The sequence below is a fragment of the Amblyomma americanum genome, chromosome 1, assembly GCF_052857255.1.
Source record: "Amblyomma americanum isolate KBUSLIRL-KWMA chromosome 1, ASM5285725v1, whole genome shotgun sequence".
NCBI lineage: Eukaryota > Metazoa > Arthropoda > Arachnida > Ixodida > Ixodidae > Amblyomma > Amblyomma americanum.
The window spans coordinates 93,939,731-93,963,657 of NC_135497.1; the positions used below are offsets into that span (position 1 = coordinate 93,939,731).

The 23,927-nt window shown below is 51.3% G+C and overlaps 1 protein-coding gene across 1 annotated transcript in view; it reads left to right on the top strand.

The window, feature by feature from the left end:
- The window catches only part of LOC144112027 (uncharacterized), a 67,171-nt gene that overhangs the window by 18,130 nt on the left and 25,114 nt on the right, over window positions 1–23,927 (top strand). Inside the window, exons 4-6 of the mRNA XM_077645133.1 lie at window positions 98–229; window positions 2,548–2,652; window positions 22,662–23,081. Coding sequence (XP_077501259.1) covers window positions 98–229; window positions 2,548–2,652; window positions 22,662–23,081 — 657 coding nt within the window. The remainder of the gene's footprint in view (window positions 1–97; window positions 230–2,547; window positions 2,653–22,661; window positions 23,082–23,927) is intronic.

A 23,927-nucleotide genomic window follows, 5' to 3' on the forward strand; every position in this document is an offset into this window, starting at 1 on the left:
GCGAACCGGTAGGACGCATGATCATCCGCATTTCCCACATGTGGGGTGGTCTGCGGGCCAGGGACGCGCTATGACTCACCCATGCCTTCGTGACCAGCCGGGTCCTCTACGCCGTGCCGTACCTTCGCACCACCATACAGGTAGACGAGCGCATTGACGCCATCATGAGGAAGGCGACAAAGCGAGCACTGGACTTCCCGGTGGCCACCTCCAACGCTAAACTGAAGGCGTTAGGGGTGCTAAAATACTATCAGGAATTTCGGGATGCCCACCTCGTGAGCCAATGTGTGCGGCATTTGCAGACGGGTCCTGGGCGAAGCCTGCTAGACCGCTTATACATACAACACACATGCATAGCGGAAGGGACGGATAACATCCCGGTGCTGTGGCACCGTATGCTTTGGGTCACTCCGCTGCCGCGTACCAAGGACACGGCTTCACATGAAGGCAGATGAAAAGCGCGGACTCGAACGCTTGGCAGGTAATATGGATCTAAAAAGGGCGTCTGCTACGGGGACGTCACAGGGTCGTCACCTTCGGGATTCTACACAATCGCCGTAGTCCACTGGGGAATGAATGTTGATGGGCTGTCCTTTCGAGCCCCAAATTCAACGCGAGCGGAGGAAGTTGCCATATAGCTCTCGCTGCCGCGGATTCAAAATCGAGAGCGGTTATCACTCTCTCATCAGGCCTGTGAATACTATCTGGCAGGGGGAATATCACCTCTTGCGTCCCAAACTCTAAGACTGGCTGCTGCCGATTCAACTCACAGGCAGATAATCAGAGCTTATGGCCAACAGGGTCTACGAGGCAATGAGGCCGCTGATGCGGCCGCTCGAGTGCCTGCACACTGGGCTCCTCATCCTAGCTCTCCTGGCTCAGAATCTGATAAACCCCTTCTGCGGTGCCGCGAAATTTTAGTCCATTACTGCGACCGCCAGCGCCTCTACCCGGCCCCTGCCGATGGCTGAGTAAGGCGGAGGAGAGAACTATGCGGTGCCTGCAGACAGGAACTCTTCTCCGTCCTGCCGTTGTCAAACACTGATCCGAACATAGATGGGCGTTGCCCGCACTGCGGAGAGATCTGCGCTATCTTTCACATGACGTGGTCATATACTCAGAATCCTCGCTTTTCCCCTTCCCTACGCCTACCCGAGAGGCATCGGAAACTGCCCTCCTCAACTGCTCCACACTGGAGTCTCAAAGGGCTCTGGTAAAGCAGGCGCGGGACGGAGCCTCGTCGTGCGGAGGCCAAACTGAGGATACCGACAATGCAGCGTAGTTTTCTGATTCCACAACACCCTATTTGAACATTAAAAGAGTTTTTCATCACCAGCACCACCAACGTTGCTTCGAAGCTCCGATCTGTCCGTCAGATATTTGGCGCGCCCGCTGCACACGTAGTTTCCGGCGCAAAGACGGGTCGTTCGACTTCCAGAACGAGACCAAGCACGGTGTTCTGGTAACCTGCCCACTCATTCGGCTTGTTCTTCGCCAGTGTAGTTTAGCGAAGATGGAGGCGATGCTGGACAAATAATTATTGATTTCTGAAGTGGAAAAGCGGCCGTCGCTATGACTGGCGAGCCATAATATGCGATACGAGGATGCGAGCACAGAGTGAACGAGTGTCGATGGCGCTGCGGGTTGTGCAAGTGCTGAGATACATGATCACGGTGAAAAGGCGTGCTTAATTTATTGCGTACCAAATACATTCCACACGTTTTCACACCACTTTATTACGCTTATTACTGCCGCTCACCACTCTATGCAGTCGAACTGCTTCTAGCAAATCACCGTAGCGCGTGATTCTAAGCGTGCCCAGACGTGAGCCCGTTCCCGGAGAGTGGATATGTGTACCCCTCTTGACGCCCGACGCGGCACGGCGTTCAACGCGCTAGCGCGTGGGACGACGCCTCGGAAGTGCGAATGGAGTCGGGCCTTTGGTTGTGCTGTGGTGGATTGAGTTTTACGGCACATAGGCAACTAGGGCCATCATGCGCCACGCGTGTCATACCGCAGTGTGACATGTGTAACGTTAACCTAACGCCATAGACTCAACTGGCGACGTTGGGTTCGATTGTTTGGGGCAGCTTAGAATTACGTATATGTGATCGAGCGTTATTCTCGTGTTCGCTTTCTTTTTAATCTTAGCGTATAAATGAACAGGGCAGAAAGCGGATTAATTTGAAGGTGACCCCGACTGAGTGGCGCCTGAAAAGTGCCAGGTGTGACACATCACCATACAAGTGTGGACATTAGTAAACAGAGCATGCTATTCCGCTCTAAGTGCAATCATGCCTTCGATGTCGAAAATGAAGGAGCATCGCTACACCATTCGCGAATGCTCTCTTACTCATCCGATAGTCTTCCATATCACCCTTTCGGTTCATTTCGTGGCGGTCGTAAACGTAGACGCAGTTCCTTTTTTTTTCTTTTTCGTGCTAGTACAGAGTGGTCAGATCTCGCCACCGAAAGCTGACAGACTTGGATTTGTCTTCTTACACTACACTAGTGTAGTTCAGTTTTACACACGCTCCTGGCCTGCAGGTGCGACATCTGCCAGGCGACGCTCACGCAGAAGGCTCACCTGGTCGGACACACGAGAACGCACACCGGCGAGAGGCCATTCCAGGGCCCTGCCTGTCCCAAGGCGTTCGCAACCAGCAGCGCCCTCAACCAGCACCGCTACGTCACCCACCGAAACACCGAAAATGACAATAACTGACTATGCGCGCCCTCTTCTTTGCTGTAGGGCTTTCTTTCTTGTTTTGCCTTTTTTGCTATTTCGTGTTCTGCTTCTTTTCCTTTCCAAAATGTTTGCTTTGTGTGTGTATCTTCTTGCTTTTTTATGCTTGTTTTTGTTTTTATCTCCAAAATGCTTGTTGTGTGTTTTGTATAAGAACTCTTTTTGAACATGCCCTGAATGCTTTGCTTATCCCTCTCGCTCCTGAGATGGCAAGTGGCAGCCGTCAAACCCACAGCCTTGTGTCGGCCTAATGTCCGTCTTAACCTTTGGTCATCCTCAGCCTCCTGTATTAGGAAGTCGGCGTCTGCTGAGAGTTCAAGAAAGGTCGACTCCACTTCAAGCTCGTGAGCGACGCTTGTAATAATGCTAGTAAAAGTGCTGCGAGGCAAAGAAAAGTAACATGGACTTCGCAATGGAGTGATTCTGTTCCAACCACATGAGGAGAGCACCATTAAGTGGCCGCCGGAGAGATGGAAACCCAATTTATGCGCCAACTCCTGCGTTATGGTGCTTGTGGTATATGTCCAACAGAGTACAGAGGCAGCGGAGGAGGGTGCTATAAAATTGAGTATTTCGGAGAGTAGATGTAAGTGCAAAATGAATTTGAAGAAATACTTGGTGCAATCTGGGACGGCTCATAGATGGTGGGCGCCAAACGGTAGTCTTCAGGATCGAGCCTCCGTCACGCGCAACTCGCAGCCCCGTCAAAATGAAACGAGTGCCGTTACTTTGGCGCCAAGATGTTACTGCTGGTGCGCTGCCAACCAGTGGCGATATATCGAGGGCCGCACATTTCGGAGGGCCGCACATTTCGGAGCCGCACTAGACTTTCGTAGCCTCCGTCAGAAACATTTCGCAGCTGCACAATACACACTGCTACGGCCCCTCTCCCGCTTTTGTAGCGAGAGCTACATTACGCTAGCATTTCGAGGCTTCAACGTGACGGCGCCGTGACTGGTCACGAGGTCAGTCACATGGTGCGGAGCTGCTGCCGGCGGCGCGGCGCGCCGGCGAGACCGGGTGGGAGAACGGAGACAGTGAATCCACGTCCAGGGACGAAGATGAAGAAAGAACGCCCAGCGAAATGGGGCGGCGTAAGACTGACTTTGCAGTTCGACTGAGCGATTCTACTCGGCCAGCTGCGGCTATCGCTTCACTCCAGGCTTAACCAGAGCTAAACCACAGCCATTTCCAGTGTGCGTAGCGACTCGCGGGGACAACGCGCACGACGTGCCGATGAAGAGGTGGTAGCAGCATGCTGTGCAGAGAACGTTGAGTACTTGTGAATATAGCCTCGGCCGGACATTGCCGCCGCCGATCAGCCGGCAGCCACTCCGGCGCAACTACAATAATGTGGTCGCGGTCGTTCAGTAAAGCGCGATTGCGGCCCGTAGCGCGTGTTGATGCCACCTCCTCTTCTTCGGCATGTCGCTGTAGTTGGTCACGCAGGTCGATACAGGGGCTTAAGTGCCGCCGCGTTCACCCGCTTTTGTTTTTATTTCGCGACAGCGTTCAACGTCACTCGCTGCACTCGTAAGGTCCCTTTCGCTCTTTGAAGTGCCACAGCGCTCGCACGCTCTTCCACGACCCCCAACGCAGGGTGGTGAGAGTGCTCGGCTCCAGATGCCGAGAACCCGGGATCAGGCCACGACGGTAACGTTTTTACGGAGAATAAATGCAAAACGCCATTAGGATGTGCGATACCAGCGATACAAGAGTGAGTTGACGGGCTAGTTTTTTCTGCATGGTGATTATGAATATGGTGGAAGGGACAGAAACAGACAGCGCTTGTGTGTGTCTTTTACGGTTCGGTCCCTTGTCTTTGCCTTGGGTTGTATATTCACCATGTGGGACCAACTGGCCCGTCAAATCGCTCTTGCCTTTGTATCTCGCTGATTTAGCCCCTGGGTAATGTTTGTCGCGCAGCCTATTCATGACGTACAAGAAGTTGGATATGCCCACAGGAACGAGCGTAGCCTTGCCGCGGACACGAAAAAAGGTCTATGCGCGCTCCTGACGCGTTTACAAGCGTATGGTCGTATCGAGAATGGCGACGGAAGATCGTTTATTTGTTCTTTACTACGGTCGCAACTCGATCTAACGAAACTCGATTTTCCGAAGTCCCCGATCTCACGAACAAACCGATATAGAGAAGGAAACGAGCACTAAACGCGATGTAATGAAGTTTTTCCGGTAATAAATGAGCAAAAAAAGGTGACTTTCTTACCTATTTTGTCCTAGATATATCGCAGCTTGTTGGCAGCGTATCAGCAGTAACATCTTGGCGCCAAAGTAACGGCACTCGCTTCATTTTGACGGGGCTGCAAGTTGCGCGAAACAAAGGACTGGGCGGTCGCCGGCGTTTTCCACCTTGGGTTCGAATTCTTTTCACCAGATGGCGATTTCACTCACAAGAGATACAGGCGGCTGTCGCGGACTTTTCGAAAGCACGCGCAGGCGCGGATGTCGGCAAATACGATGCCGCGTTATGACTTCAGATTTCAAAGGGCGGAAAAACGCCTTGTTCGTTTTTACGAATTTCTGGAGTTAACAGAATACTTTGTGGACGCTCTCCGCTTCATTAAACCGAGTTTTAACAGTATTATCTATACGCACAACGGCAACGTCTCTTCTCGTCCGGCAATGTCTTTCTATCCGCCATCTCACCCAACCTAGCACCGTTTACGCAACGAGAGCAAAACCTAAAACGCTGAAGAAATTCGGTTCCTTCTCTGCTCTCGACTGGGCTGATCTGTGCTTTGAGCACCTCCATCACAACCCCCAAGTGTAAATAATTTTAAGGATGCAAGCCTCGCTGGCACCTGCATCGTTCTTGGGGCAATACTCTTGGCTTTACTGGAAAACGTACGAGTCGAAACGAAGGACCGGATGTGTGAGAGAGAGAGAGGGGGGGGGGGGGCGCTGTTTAGCAGCGTCGCTGTTCCATCCGCCGCGGTGGCTCAGAAGTTATGGTGCTCGGCTGCTAACCCGAAAGACATGGGTTCGATTCCGGCCGGGGCGGTCGCATTTCGATGGAGGCGAAATGCTAAAGACCGATGTGTTGTGAGATGCCAGTGGAAGTTGAAGAACCCGAGGTGGGCGAAATTAACCAGAGCCCTCCTCTACGACGTTAAGCATAGCCTGAGTTGCTTTGGGACGTTAAACCCCATAAACCTAAACCAAACCAAACCACCATCCTGATGGCTATCTGCCCATGCCAAGGGAGAGAGGGAGAGAGCAGAAACGTTATCGCAATAGATTTTGGCCTTCAAGGGTGGGCCTCTTAATTTAATAGCCCAGCATTTGGTGCCATCTCTCGCACATGACGCACCAGCAGAAACTGGTGGCCGGGCAAGGAGAGGGGCAACCGGTGTTCTTACGAGGACCCTGTGCGCATTCGGATGGGCGGATTCTCGAAGCGCAGAGATATGAACAGCTTGCTACCGGTCGGCAGGAAGCGCCTTTTAACAGTGCTAGCTGCCTTACGCTGTACAGTGTTTTCTGTTTCGCGCAGTCTCTGGCGTCGGTGTCCGTGCGCAAGCACAGCACAGGCTCGTCCGCGATCACGTCACCACCTAGTGCACGCATCCGCGCCTCGTGCTGTCTTCGCTCTCGTCGGGGCGGGGGGTGGTGGGGGGGGGGGGGGGGGGGCAACATGGTACTGGCAAACGCCTCGAAGCGCCTCTCAGGAAAACAGTCTGAACTTCGTCGTCGATCACACTTTGCTATATCGTCGTCGCTGCCGACAACAACGACGACGTCATGAGGCACACTTCAGCACGTCGACGACTCATCAGGCGACTGTACTCTCGAAACCTGTCCAACGCAGTCGACATCACTGAAGGCGGAAATTCGTGGCCATGATGACCCAGTGGTTACAGCGTTCGGATGCTGAGCAGGCGGAAGCGGGATCCAATCCCAGCCACGGTTCCATGGTGGTGAAACGCAAAAGACGCCCGTGTGCACGTTGAAAATCCTCACGTGATCGGAATCGATTCGGAGACCTGCAATTCCGGACAAACACATTTTTTTTTTCAACGGGAAGTTGTTTACCAACGCAATTTTCTTGTCACATCGTAAGACTGCACCACTGCTCGAATCAAACTCAACGCCATACTCGTTTCGAAAACAGGAACATTGGGTGTTACAGTTGGCATTTCTGACACCACGTGCAGAAAAGAGTTTCACCCGACCTTCTCTCACCATGCCTCGTCGAAATAAGGCGTGACTTCTTTCCTCCAATCAGACTCTGTGCCTGTCACGTGAAGTCCGCGGAAGCAAGATCCTTCCGACGATTGTAGAGAGCTTATATAAGGGGCTCCTAAATGTACCTTTAAGGAATTCATTCTCTTCTCTTGCGCAAGTTTCGCACTAGAAATCGTCTCGTCCTTGCTCGGTCGCCATGGTCTACCGGATTCCAGAAGTGTTGCTTGTTGGGCGAGTTGGTGATCCATGAAAATAGAGCAGCGCGTAACAAAACAGGACACAAAGGAGAGACACGGAACGACACGAGCGCTAACTATCAACTGTTTATTTCTTGCTGTCGCTACGTATAAATACATGAGCCACAACTCGAAACGAAAAAAAAAGGCAAAAAAGATAAATCAATAAATCAATAAATAAATAAATAAATAAATAAATAAATAAATAAATAAATAAATAAATAAATGTGCCTGCGCTCATCCCGGGACGGCCTGTTTATTCAATGCGGCCTTCTTCAATCAGAGCGTGTTTGAGGGTTCCACTTAACACCGCGACGCTGCAGCGGACAATCGCGCGACAATTTTTAAATCTCGCAAGGTTTATTTTAAGTCTTAAAAAAGAAACAACGCTAGAGTTGAACCGAGACAATTGAAATGGGCATTTCTCAATGTTCTCTACAGCTTTCAAAAATAAAAAAAAATCCGCCGAAGTTAACGCTGCAAAACTTTGCAAATTTGTCTTTGTTAAACAAGTGACAAATCAGGCGCGTAAAAATGTGCTGACCCGGTCAGGACGACTGCCTATAACCCTGCACTATTCAGACATGCATTCAGCGCGTTGTCGTCTTAAATCTTGGCGCAAGTTAGTTGACACAACCTATATATTCGAATTTTTACCTTATTTTTTAGTGTCGAGCTCCTGCTAGAAAGCACGGAGAAGCCGCTCGAAACAGTATTTTCGCCTGCTACAAAGCCTGCTCCAAAATGTGCTTGGCCATTCCCACCTCTCTGGGCGTCAACGTCAGCGCTTTTTGTCAAACTTTGGGCAGAAGTTTAAAAAAAACGCATTTTCTTTCGTCGGACCTTTCCATGACTCACGAGACGTGTGGTTTTTGAATCATGCGGCGAGAGCGTGCGGAAGACCTCAGTTCCATCCAGTTCTTCAAGCCGGTGCCGCTCGCAGTCAAATACGCGTCGGACACGGCGGCTGTATTCGGCCGCTTCGTGAAGACGCGCGTATAGAAGAAGCCCTGCATTTGGACAGAGGCGCCCGATTCATCTGAGAATAGCACTCGTCGCACATATGAACCATCGCCGAAAGCAGTTTCAGCGACAACATGAGTAGAAAGAGATTCAGTTACTTGCGGGCCCTGCGCCACAGAGCGCGGTGCCATCAAGAAAACTTCCTAGGGGGCTTTTGATGGTAGGTGGGATAGCAGATGTGTTCTGTGACTGAAAGAAGGGGTCTTCACTTAATCACAAGTGCGCCTGAATGCCTGATGCAGAGAAGCAAACTAACAGTAACCAGCCTATCACGATTCAACGTGCACCAGGCGAATAGCGCGGGAGGTAACGGTGGCGGCCACTCTGCTGCTTGCGCGCTAAAATATTCTGCAGTACTGCTGAACAGATGGTGTTCCACACGGAAGCCATGCACTTTGGCGTTGGGTGCCCGCATTCTCTCTGACAGCGTGCACAGTAGTTGTCTCGAAAATTCTTGCGGGGCCCTACGTTCCCAAGCAGCAATATCTTGGTTCGGACGAGTTGTTCCATAACCGACGTGTTTTAAAAGCGGCTCATCACAGAAGCCTCATAAAGGCGACAGGGCGGGCGCTCTTTCAGAAAATTTAATTTGGTGCCTATCGGGCGGTAACGTGTATCACTGTCAGCCTCTTCGTTCATTCTGGCACCGCCACGCGCGGAAACTCGAGGCGCTCCTCGGGCCGTCTATATGCGGGACGAGTAAAAAGCGGCGTGCCTGCGTGACTGAAGGCCCGCGCAGAGGCGTGCGGCGCGTGGCCCGAGCGGCCGAGTGCGCGTGGGCCGAGAAGCCCCGCGCGGCACCCTGGGCAGGCGCCGCCGCGTGGCTTCCATGCGCCGTGTGGTGAGTTTGGCGATGGTGACGGTTAACCGAAGAGAGTAAAGAAAAAGGGAAGACACACAGTCGAGCCCACTTCGAACAGACTTAAACGGTCATGCGGATTGCGTTCTTTGTATGCACCCCGAGTTCGTCGGCTCGGGGTGTATACAAACAAACAGCCAAAAACATACACCAGCTAAAAACATACATCCAAAAATTCAAATGCAGACAAGAGTTCATGGCGTTTGTCTCTTTAAAAGTGCGTTATGGGTGTCAAAGTAGAGCCTAACGCGGCGCTTACAAAACCTCCAGCACACTCATGTGCTCCAAGCCGTGAATTCTGCGCCAAATATGTGCTTTAGGGAGCCGACATAACTAAACGCAGCTGAATCGTTCATAGCAGCCGATCGGCATCTGCCTGCTCGGCATCGCCTTCATCATATTCCTGGCAGCGGGGGAGATCTCGTGCTTCGCCTTCGTGGCTCTGTAATGTCGGTGTCATCATCCGCGCGCGCATATTCGACACCTCACACGGGTCCCTTAGCTATCGCCATCTTGACCTTTCCTTTTAATGGACCACATATGTACGTACGTACTACGTTCACCGATGTCCCTGATGATGCCCATCGCGCTTTTCTGCCCACGCAGTTTACCGCAGTCCAGAGATCGTTTTCTCCCTTACGGAGTCTGCGTCAACCTCGGGTGCTCCTTTCCATACTGGTTATCACGAAGAAAGCCGGGATGCTTTACACAGAAAAACTAGCGCCAAAACCATGCGAACCACAAGACAAGAACGGAGACGAGACACAAGCGCTAACTCACAACGGAATTTTATTGAAGCCAGGATGCAGCTTATATAGGGTGAAGCTTCAATGGGAGAGAAGGGTGACAAGGAGGATAAGGTGAACAAAGGCAACATCGTTTCGCAGAAACAGGCAGGCAGACAAAAATCACACCAGAAAAATAACAGTTACATGATAACTGAATCTAAAAATTTAAACTCGGAGGCAAAACGAGATAAAGAAGGACTACTGACACACCTACAGACAAATTTCTTTATGTGGAAAGCCTCCGGACTAACACGTGCAGTCTTATCTGTGCTCTTGCCAAGAATCTTCGTCTCATTCAACCGTGCATCGCACCCGTCGCAGCTCATTACGTGCGCAACCAAATGTGCGTACTTATCTTTCAATACTGATAAATTTCGGGCATGGTCCCCAAACGCCAGTCTAATCGACGTTAAACTTCCCACATGTTAAGGGGATAGCGTAGACCACTCCTACGGAACACTTCGTGAACAGAGTATCGTGCTTTATCTGGCAACCCCGCTTCCTTGAGTTGTTGATTCGGGGGCACAACTTTTACAGCTTGTTAGGAGCCGAAAAAACGACACTCATGCCATACCTGTTGGCCACTTTCTTCAAGTTGTGCGAGGTATTGTGTACCTAAGGCACAACTAGCGGCTTATGTGTCCTGAAACGATCTTATCCGGTATTTCTTCGTGTTCCGTGTTTAAGTTTTTGAAGGAGGGTCTCGGAAACCGCAACAAACACAGCAGGGGAACCCAGCCACCGAAAGTCGGCTCAGATGATTCTGAAAGCTATGTTGCAACTGATGCGGGCACGATTTCTTGAGAGAAGACTGCAGGCAATGCGACGCTATTGCTCTTTTTGCTTGGAGTGCATAGAATCGCAAGCCAAAATATCTTTTTTTTTTGCACGCGGGTAATGGCCCCCGCAAACGTGTCTTCCAAGGAAGGTTAGTTTTAAATCTAAAAACTGTAAAACATTAGTGTCGGCTAGTTCATGAGTAAAAGTGAGCCCAAGTCTATGTTTGTAAAAAGCATTTAAAACTTCACCTACTGTAGAGGTGGAGGTGAAGGACGTCTAATTTTTTAAAAGCATTAAACAATCGTCCACATACCTAAAAACCTTTAAAACCACCCCTCCCCCACAAAAAAATTTATCGAAAGATTGATAAACCTTTGTTAAAATTTTATCGCAAAGGATAGGGGCCATGCACAGTCCATTAATTGCGCTGCAAAATAGGCAGGTTGTCAAAATGTATAAGAGTAGCACTTAGGTAAAACTGCAATAGAGCGATAAAATTTTCAACCGACAGTCCTGAATAATTCTGGAAAGACGCTTCGCCGTTTGCTTCTGTGCAATGCTTTACAGCCAACAAAAGCTGGTCTTGAGGTACAAAGTAAAACAAATCTTGCACATCTACCGAAAACAGGCCACGTTAGAATTTTTGAAGTCTATATACAATCACTGATTGATCATCTACACAGACGCCGGCTCAGTTCCTTTCGCCAGTTTCGCAGAGTCTTTGGTGTTTCCATTCGGGGAATTTCTGCTTTAGGGAATTTTAGAGGTAAAATTTCTCGTAAAGGGATTGTTTACGGAATTGTGCGGAGTTTACAGAGTGTTTAAGCTAATAGACGAATAATGCCGCAGCGGCGTTCAGGCTTCCCCGCAACACACAGTGGCGAGTAGGGGCCCGATGATGACATATTCTACAGCGAGGGCACATTCCCTACGCAGTAATGTCTGCTTTTAGGAAGAAAACGAGTGCCACCGAAGGCAAAGCCTACAAAGCGCTATTCGGCGACATCGGACGAAGTACGGTAGGATGTGGGCGAAGGCAGCGCCGCAGCGGAAATGTGAAACCTCACAAAAAATGACGTCTTTGTCTAACTTCTCCGCACTGCTCTGGTGTGGTGAGAAAAACCTCGATCGTCGCGACACTAATCGGCGATTAAGTCACCGTTTGAATGCTAGCGCAGAAAGTCTTAGCTTGCTTTTACCTACAAACTTCATACATTCGAGTCCTTGAATCTCATCGAATTCTCAAAAAGCATTTCAGCTTCCCTTCGAGTCTGCAGAGAAGCAACGCCCACATTCAGTACCGCCGCGCCACGACAAAGTAGTGCGTTTTTGGTTCTTTTCTTGTTACCTAAACAAGAAGCTGATCACAAGAAAACAATTACAAGCTCTGGAATTTTGATACCTGGCTTGTTAATAATGGCTTGCACGTGGCGTCGCTTCCGACCCCATCAAGCGCTGGCGGCCATGCTGCCGAACCATTCGGCCGTCCCCGCCCGTCCTCCCTGTGGTGCCTGACCGCTCCTAGAACGCTTTGGATTATTTTCTTATCCTTTCGAGCGTGATGCCTACTCCACAGAGGAATGAGCCATTCAGTGCAGGCTACTACTATGAAATTATTCGATCGGCGCGCGTACGCTACGCAGACTAAGTGAAAGTTTGCGACGATATGGGTCCGTACGCGCTGCAACCGGGAGTCGACATGGTGATGGGCGTTGGTGTGTTCCCTGAAGTGACCCACGGGGATACCGCGTGCACTCTTCCAGTGTTGCGACGTCGGAAGAAATGAGAGCCTTAAAATCACGCAGCCTTCAAGGCACACAAGGATTCCTTCAGCAGGTGAATGAGAAGCCTGTCTGCGATGTTCCAGCGAGACGAAAAGCTCGGACTCGGCACGCCTTTTTCTCTGTCGCTGTCCGCTGCGGTCGTGGCGATCCGAACCGGCTTCCACGCCTCGTGCTGTAGCCAAGATGCAGCGACGCGGGACCCAGTCTGCGGGACACAGCAACATTCACTTCAGGGTGTATTTCTTCCTTCTCACGTTTTCGCAAACATTTTGCTCGCAGTACAAGCCTCTTACCTGTCAGAAATTGCGCTCCGTACACAAGTAAACTAGGGTTGTTGGGGTCCAAATCGTCGCGCTTAAAGAGCCAGCCACAGCCCGCGCCGATTCGTACTGAGAGTCTTGGAGCGCTCACATTTGCATGCCTACGATTATCTTACGAATGCGGAAAAGTTCGTGTTAATCGGCTTCTTCTTTCGCCTGGAGCAGTCGCTACGGTTGGAACAGCCAAGGAGGAGGAGGAGAAGAACTTTAATGAAACAGGAGAGGTCTTCCTGGTTGTCGGCCTGGCATGCTACTCCATGTGAGGGTGAGAGAAGAGAAGATCAGAGAAAAGGATGGTGAAAAAATAAGGGAAAGAGAAAAAGAAAGGGTGAACGGTGAAATCAAACACACTCACGCACTCACACACTTGTCAAATAATGTCCACCATACCCGTGTCTCTTAATAACACTAAAAATGCTTTCGTCCCGCGCAACCCGAAGCCGCGTCCCTCCAGGGTGCAAGGAACAACCAAGGGTGGCACACAAAACCATGCTGAAGCTACGGATGGACGAGAACCAACACGATGCGAGCTGACAGAGGCGGCGGTAAGCTAGAGGCGGTTTGTCGGTGGTTCAGCAGCATGGCCGACTGGCATCCCACGGCCACCGGATATCACGTCAGTGCAAGCAATGTATATTCAAACATTAAAAATGTTGGTTTCGTTTACTGCTGTGATTGGCCAATGGAGTAATACAGGACGCCGCAGACCGCGGCCCAGTGCTATCAGTTGCTGGTCTTCCTTACCGACATCGCATCACCCATGGGCTGAAAAATGTGGCAAGTCGTTATGAGGTAAATAGGTAAATTTAGCTGTATCAGCTCCCATCAAACTAAAACAGTTATGTCCGGCGATCAAAAGGGAGAGGGAACCGTCGGAAAAAGGAAAGGTTGTGGCACCGCTCACAGAGACAAGATCGTCACTGTCGCAAAAGGGTTGTGAACCAGATTCCACTCTCCTGCGAAGCCCGGTACATTGGGCAGACAGGACAGTGCTCTAATAAAAGGTTGCAAGAGCACAGAAATAATCTAGACAATAACAAGGAACTTTCACACTTGGTGAGCCAGCGTAAAAAGTGTGAAGTAATGTAAAAAAGAAGAAAAAATGCACAGCCATGTGGCGTAGCACAAAGGGGCTGTACACGTACTGTGATCAGACCACGCGAGAAGTAATGGAAGCATTCTATATCTGTCAAGAGCCAAAGTGTGTTAGCAAACCGTCAGTCACTCTCAATGACAAAGAGATAGCTTTTCTTTGTGGCCTTTGAGCGTCGCGTGCTTCTCTGCCTCATGTTGTATCTCTTTTAGCGTAACACGTGATGTACTCTGCGTACGTTTCTTCTTTTATAAGCACCAGGTGGTGCCAATAAAACCTTAGTTGAGAGTCAGCGTCCCGTGTTCTTCCTTTTCTTGTCCGACGTTGTTCTCGCTGTTTTACAAAAGATGAACGCGATCTCTCGCGACGGCAGTGGCATGCGTGGTGTGAGCAGTTCTCGACAAAGTCATCGAATGCTGCTCTCTGGCGAAAGTTTCGCGCAGTGGAACATGACTCCCGTCGTCCTGATGCAGGGGCCACAACATGCTTTGCAGCTAACTTAGCTCCAGAAGATTTCGCCAGGAGAGGCAGCGCGGAAGTTTTTCCCCAAGTATGATCTGTTGCCTCCAAGGGTCATAGGAGCCCCCTTGGCTGCCATTCCAGCATGTTTCGATAAGCTCCCATTTACAGCCGACGCCGAGGGAATTGCAAGCCCATTTTCAATGCCCGAGTTGTTTGCAGCAATATGCGAGGCCCGTCGGAAGACTGCGCCCGGTCCGGACTCCATTCCGTACGAGTTTTGCAAGAACTGACGTTCCGCCGTACTACCTGAACTCCTCGCCACCATTAACAAAGTATGGATAGAAGGCGTCGTGCCAGAAATCTGGAAATCGGCTATTGTGATCCCCATACCAAAGCCGGGGAAGCCGCCGACAGACCTCGGAAATTTCCGGCCTATATCGCTTACGCCAACATTATGCAAGCTTACCGAAAAAATGCTTGCCACATGACTGTCGTGGTGGCTTGAGCACCATGGTTTCTACCATCCGGCCCTAAATTGGCTTTCGTACGTCCATAGGTACAGAAGATGGACTGGCTGTCTTGGCGTCAGCAGTTCTGGCCTCAACTCGCTGTCACAATGTACGTACAGTACTGGCCATGGACGTTGAAAAGACGTGCTGCATTTCCCTGTTATAGTGCGCAATTTCGTTAAATCCTTCCTGGAAGGCCGACACTTAGCCATACGCCTCAGTGGTGAGGCCTTCGGATCATTTGTGCCTCTTCGCTGCTTTCCCCAGGGATCGGTGTTATCGCCAAGGTTATTTAATATTGCTTTTATCCCCCTTGCTTGGCGCTTACATGATGTCTCTGAGATTTAGTTCTTATTGTATGCTGATGACATAACGGTGTAGAGTACTCACAACGACCTGATGACTCAAGCAACAGGCCTGAAATCAGCCACAGATATTACGCCGACTTTTGCTTCTTCAATTGGTCTGCCGCTTTCAGTGAGCAAAACCACGTTCGTGTCAGTCGCCAACCGCTGGGGGCGCCGTAAACTGGCTGCAACACCAATTCGTCTCCATCTATCCGGAACTCCAATTCAAGAAAGTTCGATCGTAAAAATATTGGGCTTGACAATACACGAGTCAGCAACAGGTACTGCTTGGCTTTCTCGAGCTAAAAAGCACGCAATTCAGGCGTTGGGTCTGAATTGACGCATTGCTCCTAAAACAGGTGGAGCCCGCTCTCATGCTGCACGACAGTTGGTGCGGGCGGTTGTGCAACCGCGCCTCGTTTACCAAGCCCAATTCCAGCATTTGACGAGGGCTCAATGGGATCGTCTAGAAGCTGTTAATCGAGAGGCAATGAGGGTCATTACTTGCCATCCCCGCATTACCCCGATCGTGGCGCTCTCTAGAGTTTGTAATTTCTCTTGCACTATATGCCCTATGACTAAGGATCATTGACTAAAAACACAAAGACATCGTCAATATAAAGGCTTTCCACACTTTCTGATTTCAGTACCATAGAACCAAGAAGAGCACGAAACCGATTGTTAAAGCCGGCAAGCCAAGCGCGCGGCACACATTTGCCGCTTCCATGGAGAGTTCCGAAAACAGGGATCTCTCGGAGCACCTTGTACTTGGCGCTTGGACGGAGAGATAGAAAACTCTCCAAGTAACGCGGACACTTCCGAATTTCTTGTGCATTGCGGGCCTCGCTAGTTGGATTACCCGCATTCGGGATGGGGTTGTATATGCTATTCCCTTTCCTATTCTGTCCACATTGTCACCCATCACAACTGTCTTTCTTCTCCTCTTCCGCAATGGACAGTAGCAGTCTAGAATCTGAGCCTTCAGACTGGCCTCACTGTCTCGTTTATTTGCACATTTCTTATTTATTTGTCTCGAATGATCCATCCACTACACGTCTAAAATATACCTTCTGGCCTGAGATATACTGACGACAGGTGTACAGGGCTGGTCAAAAGTTCCCAGTAAAGTTTAGTCGGGAGAGCCAAGTGGAAGCGACTGGAAACGACGTCATCGTTGCCTTGCGGTGAGCCCGGCTCATTTCCTCCCTGCGCTTACGGTGCGACCAGCCGACCAGTGCCGCTGAGAAGACATCGCCCGCGCGGTTCTTTTTGCATGTGTATTGAAATGTATTTGATAAGTTTGCTTACAAGTGGCCGAGGCAGGGTAAGAAAGCTTAGCGCTCAGCATGCCGTGTTTCTGCGTGGCGTACGGCTGCAGGAACAGAAGTGGCCGTGACGATGTTGCATACCAACACTTCCCTAAAGACAAGGCGCTTGATAAACGGTGGATTGCAGCTGTCAAAAGGAGGAACTTGTTGCCCTCAAGGAACTGTATGCTTTGCTCAGATCACTTTCGTGACACGGATTACCACCGGAACCTGTCACTGACACGGGCAATGGTCATCACAGTGAAATCTGCTCGGCTCAAGCCTGGCGTCGTTCCTTCGGCGTTCGCGCACAGACGCGCGTCGCCGCCAACAAGAGCAGCTTTCGTCAAAAGAAGAAAGCAAGAGGAGAGGGCGCAAACGAATCACCTCCACGAGAGCTTGGATCGGGAGCTCGTACGACGCCGCAAACGACGCTGCCAGCGACGCCAGCCTGAGCACTTCGAACGCCACCTCGACGCCGGCCACTGGACCCAAGAAACGCTGCATCAGCACCGAACCGTGAGCACAAACGCCGACCGCTAACAGTAGAACGCTAGTAGCAGACCCTAGTAGCAGTGTCCCCGGGTCGTGTCTATTGAGTCTTTGTGCTAGTTATGTTAGTTTTGTGTGCTAGTGTTTGTGTCACGTAGGGTGTATTAAATGTGCGTCTGTGTAGGTGCACCTGTCGCCTAGTTCAGTCTTTCGGCGCGAGCGTTCTCCGGGGTTCCGTGACAATCAGTGGCGTAGCCAGAAATTTTGGTGGGGGGGGGGGGGGGGAGGTCATGTTGCAGCGCGGCCTCCTCATAGAATTTGCGGAAGGATCAAACGCAACAATAATAACTGCATTTCCATTGCCACTGACAATGCCATTGTGTGTTAGATAACGCTACACACTGTCTAGAAAAGTGAAATATGTATTTTTTAAAATAAAAGAATGTATTTGTATGGCTTAAAAAAAGTGGCAGACATGATTACAAAACATAAAACTTAGCAGGGGACAAGACACAGGAGAGAAGGAAACAGGACGAGAGCGTCCTGTATTTTTTCTCTTCTGTGTCTTGTCCCCTGCTTAGTTTTATGTCTTGTAATCATGCCATACCAACTATCCCCTTATGGTTCACTCGTGGCAGACATAACAGATACCAATGCTTCCATGTTTTTGCGTATTCAATAAGTAAACAAAATATCGCACGAAGTCTAGAACTATATCTGTCCGGAACCAGCAAAGCAGTTATGCCGCCGATATGAAAAACGTAAAGGCCATGAAATTAGCAAGTAGAGGACAAATATTTTCATAAATGTTTGTCGTTCAAGAACCTTTACATTTTTGTACATATGCAACGGCCAGAGAAAAAAAAATCAATGTCGCTGTCATTAGTTCCAGTGTACTACGCAGCAGCTGCAACCGGTCATGTATTGCGAGTAATTGCACCGAAATTTTAGTCGCAACAGTGAGCCATCCATAGGCCCTTGAAAGTTTGTGCTAGTATAGAGCCCATTGCGTTACATGACTACAGGTGCATGGGCGTTGCCACGAAATCCAACCCGAGTTAGCAATGTTCGCGCCAGAATTGCTTTTGTAGTCTGAAAAAGACACTGCAGGTGACAAAATCCAGAATGACTTCCGGCGCCGGTGATTCTTTTGGTCAGCGGTGCGTGACAGTTCGAAAAAATTTCGGGGGGGGGGGGAGCTGAAGTCCCATAAACCCCCCTCCCCTGGCTACGCCAGTGGTGACAATGACGCACTCCAAGCTATTCAACAATGCGTAATATATTATTTTGCTTTCGTTTGTTCATTTACACGCCCGTGTACGCTTACCATGAAAGAAATACGTACCAGTCAGTGCTTCCCACGCGAGAAAAAGTTGCCACCTCACTGCGGCTGCAGTCGAGTCCGAGCTGTAATTTTCCAGGGTTTGTCGCTTCTGCGTGGAAGTTGGGGGCTCGAACATATACGGAGAAGCGCAAAGATCTTTCGGAGAGCACAGAGATTCCGTAACCACGATTATCTGTCGATATATAAACTGTACAGCCGCGAAAACCAGCCGCCTCTCTCAGTACGTGAAACGACAACAGCGGAGATGGCAACGATGCAGTAAGCTTTCGACCAACCACGAGCGGAGACTGCCCGTTTGAAATAGCCTGCTGCGATTGCTGCTTATTTCTTGAATATAAATGTCCATGTCATTGTTTTAGGGCGATTTAAACACCATATTTGAATTCACATGGCACAAATCTATAGAATACCGCTCGGAAATAATTTTTTAAACCACTTAACCTTCCCTTTAAGGAAAGGAAAGGACGCCTGCATCACATATATCGGTGGACACCCGCACCGGGCCGTGAGAAAAGAAAAATGAAATGAAATCTGGTTTTAACGAAAGAAAAAGGCCGCCTAATAATAATAATTGGTTTTTGAGGAAAGGAAATGGCGCACCTCTGAGACCGGCGTCATTTCCATTTTTTAAAACCATGTTTATTTTTCCTTACCTTACGACGCGATTCAGTACTCGCCGCGATAGGCATAATTTCATTTCCTTAAAAGCAAATTTCATTTCATTTTCTGAGTCTTCGGCGGGCGCTCGAAGCGAGCGGACGTGTTTTTTCTTGCTCTCCGCTCCTTCGGACGCTGGGCTTAAGGCTTCGCGGCGCTGCGGCGTCTCCCCATAGAGGCCTCAGACACCGTTAACGAGCGACGGCTTGCGTTCGGCTGTGACGATGAGCAACGGCAGGCCGCTCACGCTCACGATCAAGGAGACGAGCGTCATCTAGAGCAAGGTCGTCCAGCACCATTCGGCTGATGCAGGCCGAGATCGCTGCTCTGCGGGACACGGTGAGGTGCCTGACGGCGGCGCTCATCACTACGTCGGAGAACCTCGAGTCCGTCATCGGGACCTTGGACGTGTCGCCGGCGGGCCCACGCGTTCTAGCCTTGAGGGACACCATGGCGCTTGCTCACCAGACGCAGGACTCCATGGCGGCTCCCTCCCCGCCATTTCTGGCCACCCCTGCGCCTCCCGCCGCCACTGCTACTTCTGAGGAACCGGCTGTGATACCCTCTACCCCTGATGATGCTGCTGCTGCGGGCTCGCCGCAGACGCCTGCAGCCGAGGAGAACATGTGCACCCCGATGGACGAGTCTGTTCTCCGGAAACGGCAACGCTCAACGATGTCCGAGCAGGACAGGGACGCGGAAACCGACAGGGACATCGCAGTGGCCAAGCGGGAAGTTCGAAGCCCCCCCCCCCCCCCCCCCCCCCACCGTCACTGTGCAGACGAGACGGTCACATGCGGACGAGACGACTCCGAGAAATCCACCTTGGCTGTCGGGTTCTGATGCTTCAACGACGTCAACACGGTGTGATGTGCAGACAGACGCGTAGTGGCCCTTTTTGTGGCAGCCCCTGCATACCTGCGTCCGCGTTGGGCAGAGTGAACGCGGGTGCCGCTGCGCGCGCACAGCGGGCGACCCATACCGGGCAGCCAGAAGACGGCTGTGTGGAACCAGTGAACGCGGGTGTCGTTCTTTCGCACACCAACCACACAATGACGGAACGCTGTCAGCTGGACGCGGATGTGGCCTTGATTTAAAGTGCTCTCGACCGTCGCTGACGTGAGTAGTGTTCGTCGGGTGCCTGACTAGCTTATTGCCTGATGCAACTTTGTTGACGGTAGGCGTTTCGGGGTGAAGCTCTGCTTGCTGCTGACGAACGCTTTGGACCTGCCTGATAGTCTCTAGCGCCATCTGAAGAGCAATTTAAGCGTCTAGTTGCAGTCTCGCTGACAATGTCTGGCCTTGAATTTCGACTACCAGTATGTCTTGAACCAGTTCCTTTGGAGGGTGCCGTACTCACAATGGTTGGAAAGCGTGTGAAGCGCAGTTACGAATTCTTCCACGGATTCGCCGTCGTTTTGGACCCTCGTGTCGAAGCGTGCCCGTTTAAAAATGACGTTGCGCTGCGGTGTGAAGTAGCTGTCGAACTGATATAGGACGACTTCCAAGTTCTGAGCGTTCTCACCGGAGAGTTTGAAGGTTCCGAAGATGTCCTCGGCCTGGTCGCCCATCAAGTAAAGGAGCGTGTCGACCGGTGTGTCCCTGATTTGTCGCAGAGACCAGAAGCCGTGTAGAAACGCTGGAACCGCGTTCCTCCATTTCGGACAGTCGGTAGGAGACGTGAAGCAGAAGTCCTCGGGCGGTTGAATGACAAAGCACGCCATGTACTCGCCGCATAGTCCAGGCCGTAGACGCCGCGGTGACGTGTGCCGCTGTCGATGAATATCCGAGTGAGAGGACTCATACCTGGCTGGGCTTACTGTGGGAATTCCGTTACTTCTGACACCATGTTGGGTTGAGGAAAACGAGAGCGTTGAGACGCCAATCGGACAGCTTTATTCCAGCCCTGCGAATGCCGGCACGAGCACGAGACGCGCGCAAGCCGCCGCGAGCCTCACACGGTCGCGCCGACGCGTAGCCAAGCTAAGCGACGCAGACGGCCTAAGCGCTGCATGTGGCTACTGCCTACAACAGAGAGGACGTCACGAACGACGCTTCTTCGCCGAGGACACGATGCTACGGCGAAAGATTCCGAGGGTCAACGCTGCTCCGCTTCCTCGCTGTTGCCACGATGCAAGCGCCGGGCATTGGGGCTTCTCGGTCGGAAAGCAACCTGGCGTGCTCGTGAGACTTCCCTACTTCTCCATCGGCACCGGCGGAACTTCCAGTTAGGACGTCACGGCTGACGCTGCTCTGCCGAGGACGCAAGGGTACGAGGGAAGATTGCTTGGGACAGCACTGCACCTCTTCCTCGCTAGTGCCACGAAGCAAGCAGCGGACTTCGGGGCTTCTGTGGTGGAAGACCAACCTTCGCCGAGGAGCTGGTGACTCTGAGAAGAAGCCAACGCGCAAGTCTAGGGCAGGATATTGCAGGGTTCGGCTTGGCGTAGCTTTAAATTGTTTTTGTTTTTGTTCTTGAGCGCGCATCAGCACTTCGAACTGATAGCTCTGCTTGTCTTCCACTCTGGACAAGACTGCATGTGATCGCGACAGTGACTGCACAAGGCGAACAATTTGTGTGTACGCGCGGACAGATAGCGCGCAATGTTTACTACCGTCGCGCTATCTGTCCAGCGAAGGCATTCCGTGGTTAGCACGTTTAGCCTTTGACTCGTGTTTTCGAAATTTCATTACCGTTCTAGCTCCTGCTGCGATCTCAGAGCTCATGCCCACTACCCCCTCCTTTCGCTTTGAGCTGTGTTGTCTGTGCAATGAGTTTTCCGCAATTTTCTCGCACTACTACACGTACTCTTCTTCTGCAGGTGATCCCGGTGGAAGATTTGTCCTCAGGACGTTACGTTTTGTGATCCTATTTGGACAGAAGTTTTGCTCGGTCATGCAAACGAAACCGCTGCGGCACAATTTAGCGCAGAACATTCCCCGTTGCTACTGAGTTTTGCTCTTATCCTTATGAAGGTTGCGTGATTTTTCCGCATTCTAACAATCCCACCTCTTTTTCTGCAGGCGCTGCCGACACGAGAGCTGCTTTCCCGATGTGATCGTGTTTTGAAGCATTATTCCGTCATAGCTTTCAACTGTACCATACTCACGAAAACGTTGCTGTTTTTTCTTGCAGGAGACTGGCCATGCGAAGTGCACTTAGTGCTTGCAGGACACTCCAAAAGCTTGATCTGCATCCGAAGATTTTTGAAAGAAGCTGAAAGTGACTTTATCATTGAGTAGTCGCTGAGTAGCGGAATTGCTGTGTCGGACCGCGAGAACTCTAGATTGTGGCCAGCCATATCTGCTTTGAATTCAGTGCAGTGTCCAGTGTACCTTTACGAGCCACTGTTTTTGGGAGGGCCAGATGGCGTTGTGAGAGTGCTTGCAATTATTTGAAATCCCGAGTGTGTTTTCTGCCTCCGTAACGTGAGCTAGCGCCTCTCTAACGTGAGTGCTGGGTGATGTTTCGTCTGTGGATAAGTGCGCATGCCTATAACGTTCGCAGTGTGTGTGTATTCAAATGTCGCTATCTACTTTATGTTTGTAAAATTCTGCCGTTGCTTCACCCGCAGTGTTTGTGTTGAGTATAATCAGTGCCGATAACTGTTCCCATATTTGCTGTTTGTTACCATTTGCGCACCGTTTATTAAGACCTCGCTTATGTAAAAGAGATCTAATGTGACTGCGCTGTCGCTGGGTCTCAGATCCCAGGGCCTACGTCCCGCCATGCCCGCCATACCACCAGCCCCACCACAGTTCATGGCTCCCCGGTCGACCCTTGTTTCATGGGGACCCCGCAGCCGGTTGCCACAAGCGGTTCCGGCAGCGGCGGCCGCCGACCCTCCGGGTCTCGACGCGGGAACAGGCTTCTGGTGCGACCTGTGCGGCAAGGTGTTTGATCGTCGTCAGGCCCTGTTGTCGCACGGGTGCAGGAGCCACGGTATCTGCCGCTTCGTCTGCACTCACTGCGGCGCGGCCTTCCGACAGAGCAGCCAGCTCACCAAACACAACCGCACGCACACTGGCGAGAGGCCATTCCCGTGCCAGGTCTGCCAGAGGAGCTTCGCCCAGAAGTCGAACCTGGTCGAGCACGTGCGGACCCACACCGGAGAGAGGCCGTACAGGTTCGTTCGCCACGAGCGTGTTTCTCTTCCTTCTTCCTCTATCCTATGCTTATACTTGGTTAGAAGGAGCGCAGCTATCGTGAAATTTTCGGGCAACGAACGGTCCCGCTTACACCAATTTATTGCTGCTCCACGCCAGCGTAACTTGGCAGATGCCGCCTTCCCTGCTTGCGCAGCCTGAACGCAGGTGCATAACTCTCAGCTAACGCCAGAGAGCGAAGGGAAGCAGCTGCGGGGGAATGGTACACGTTGGGACGGAAGGCACGTTCCGATCACACAGGGGATAGGAAGGTGAAGTTATGCAGCGCGTAGTAGTGCGAAGAGATGGAAAGGCGTAGGGAAGACACCAACGGAGGCGCTTGGATTCCAGCCTTGTATCGTGTGGAGGAAGTGCGTGCGCAGAGCTGCATTGCCTGCAGTGAGCCCACTTGTTGACGATGCTCCACTGCCGAGCATGACGTATCTCAGCGCGCTGTGATGCTTCGCTAGCACCCCACTGTAGCGCGAGGCTAGCTGTGAAGTGCACAGAGTGTGTGAGGCGACTGTGTAGCGCACTCGGAAGAAGCGGGGCAGCGAGAAAGATGCAACGCGAGAAGCGCAGCGCCAAATGAGGGTCGCGAGGTAGTTGTAAGGTTGTGATGGCCTTTTGCCTAAGGAGCAAAGCTGGCGTCTGCCACTTTTTCCTATTGCAATGCCATTGAGATGGACGGAACGTCACAACTTTAGCCCGAACTCTAAACACACTTGCGCCGCGCGGCACCGCGCGCAAGGCGTCCCGCGTGTCAGCCAGAACCAGTCTGCGCATGCGCGCGGCGCTAGACGCGAGCAGCCTGAGCCACTGAAACC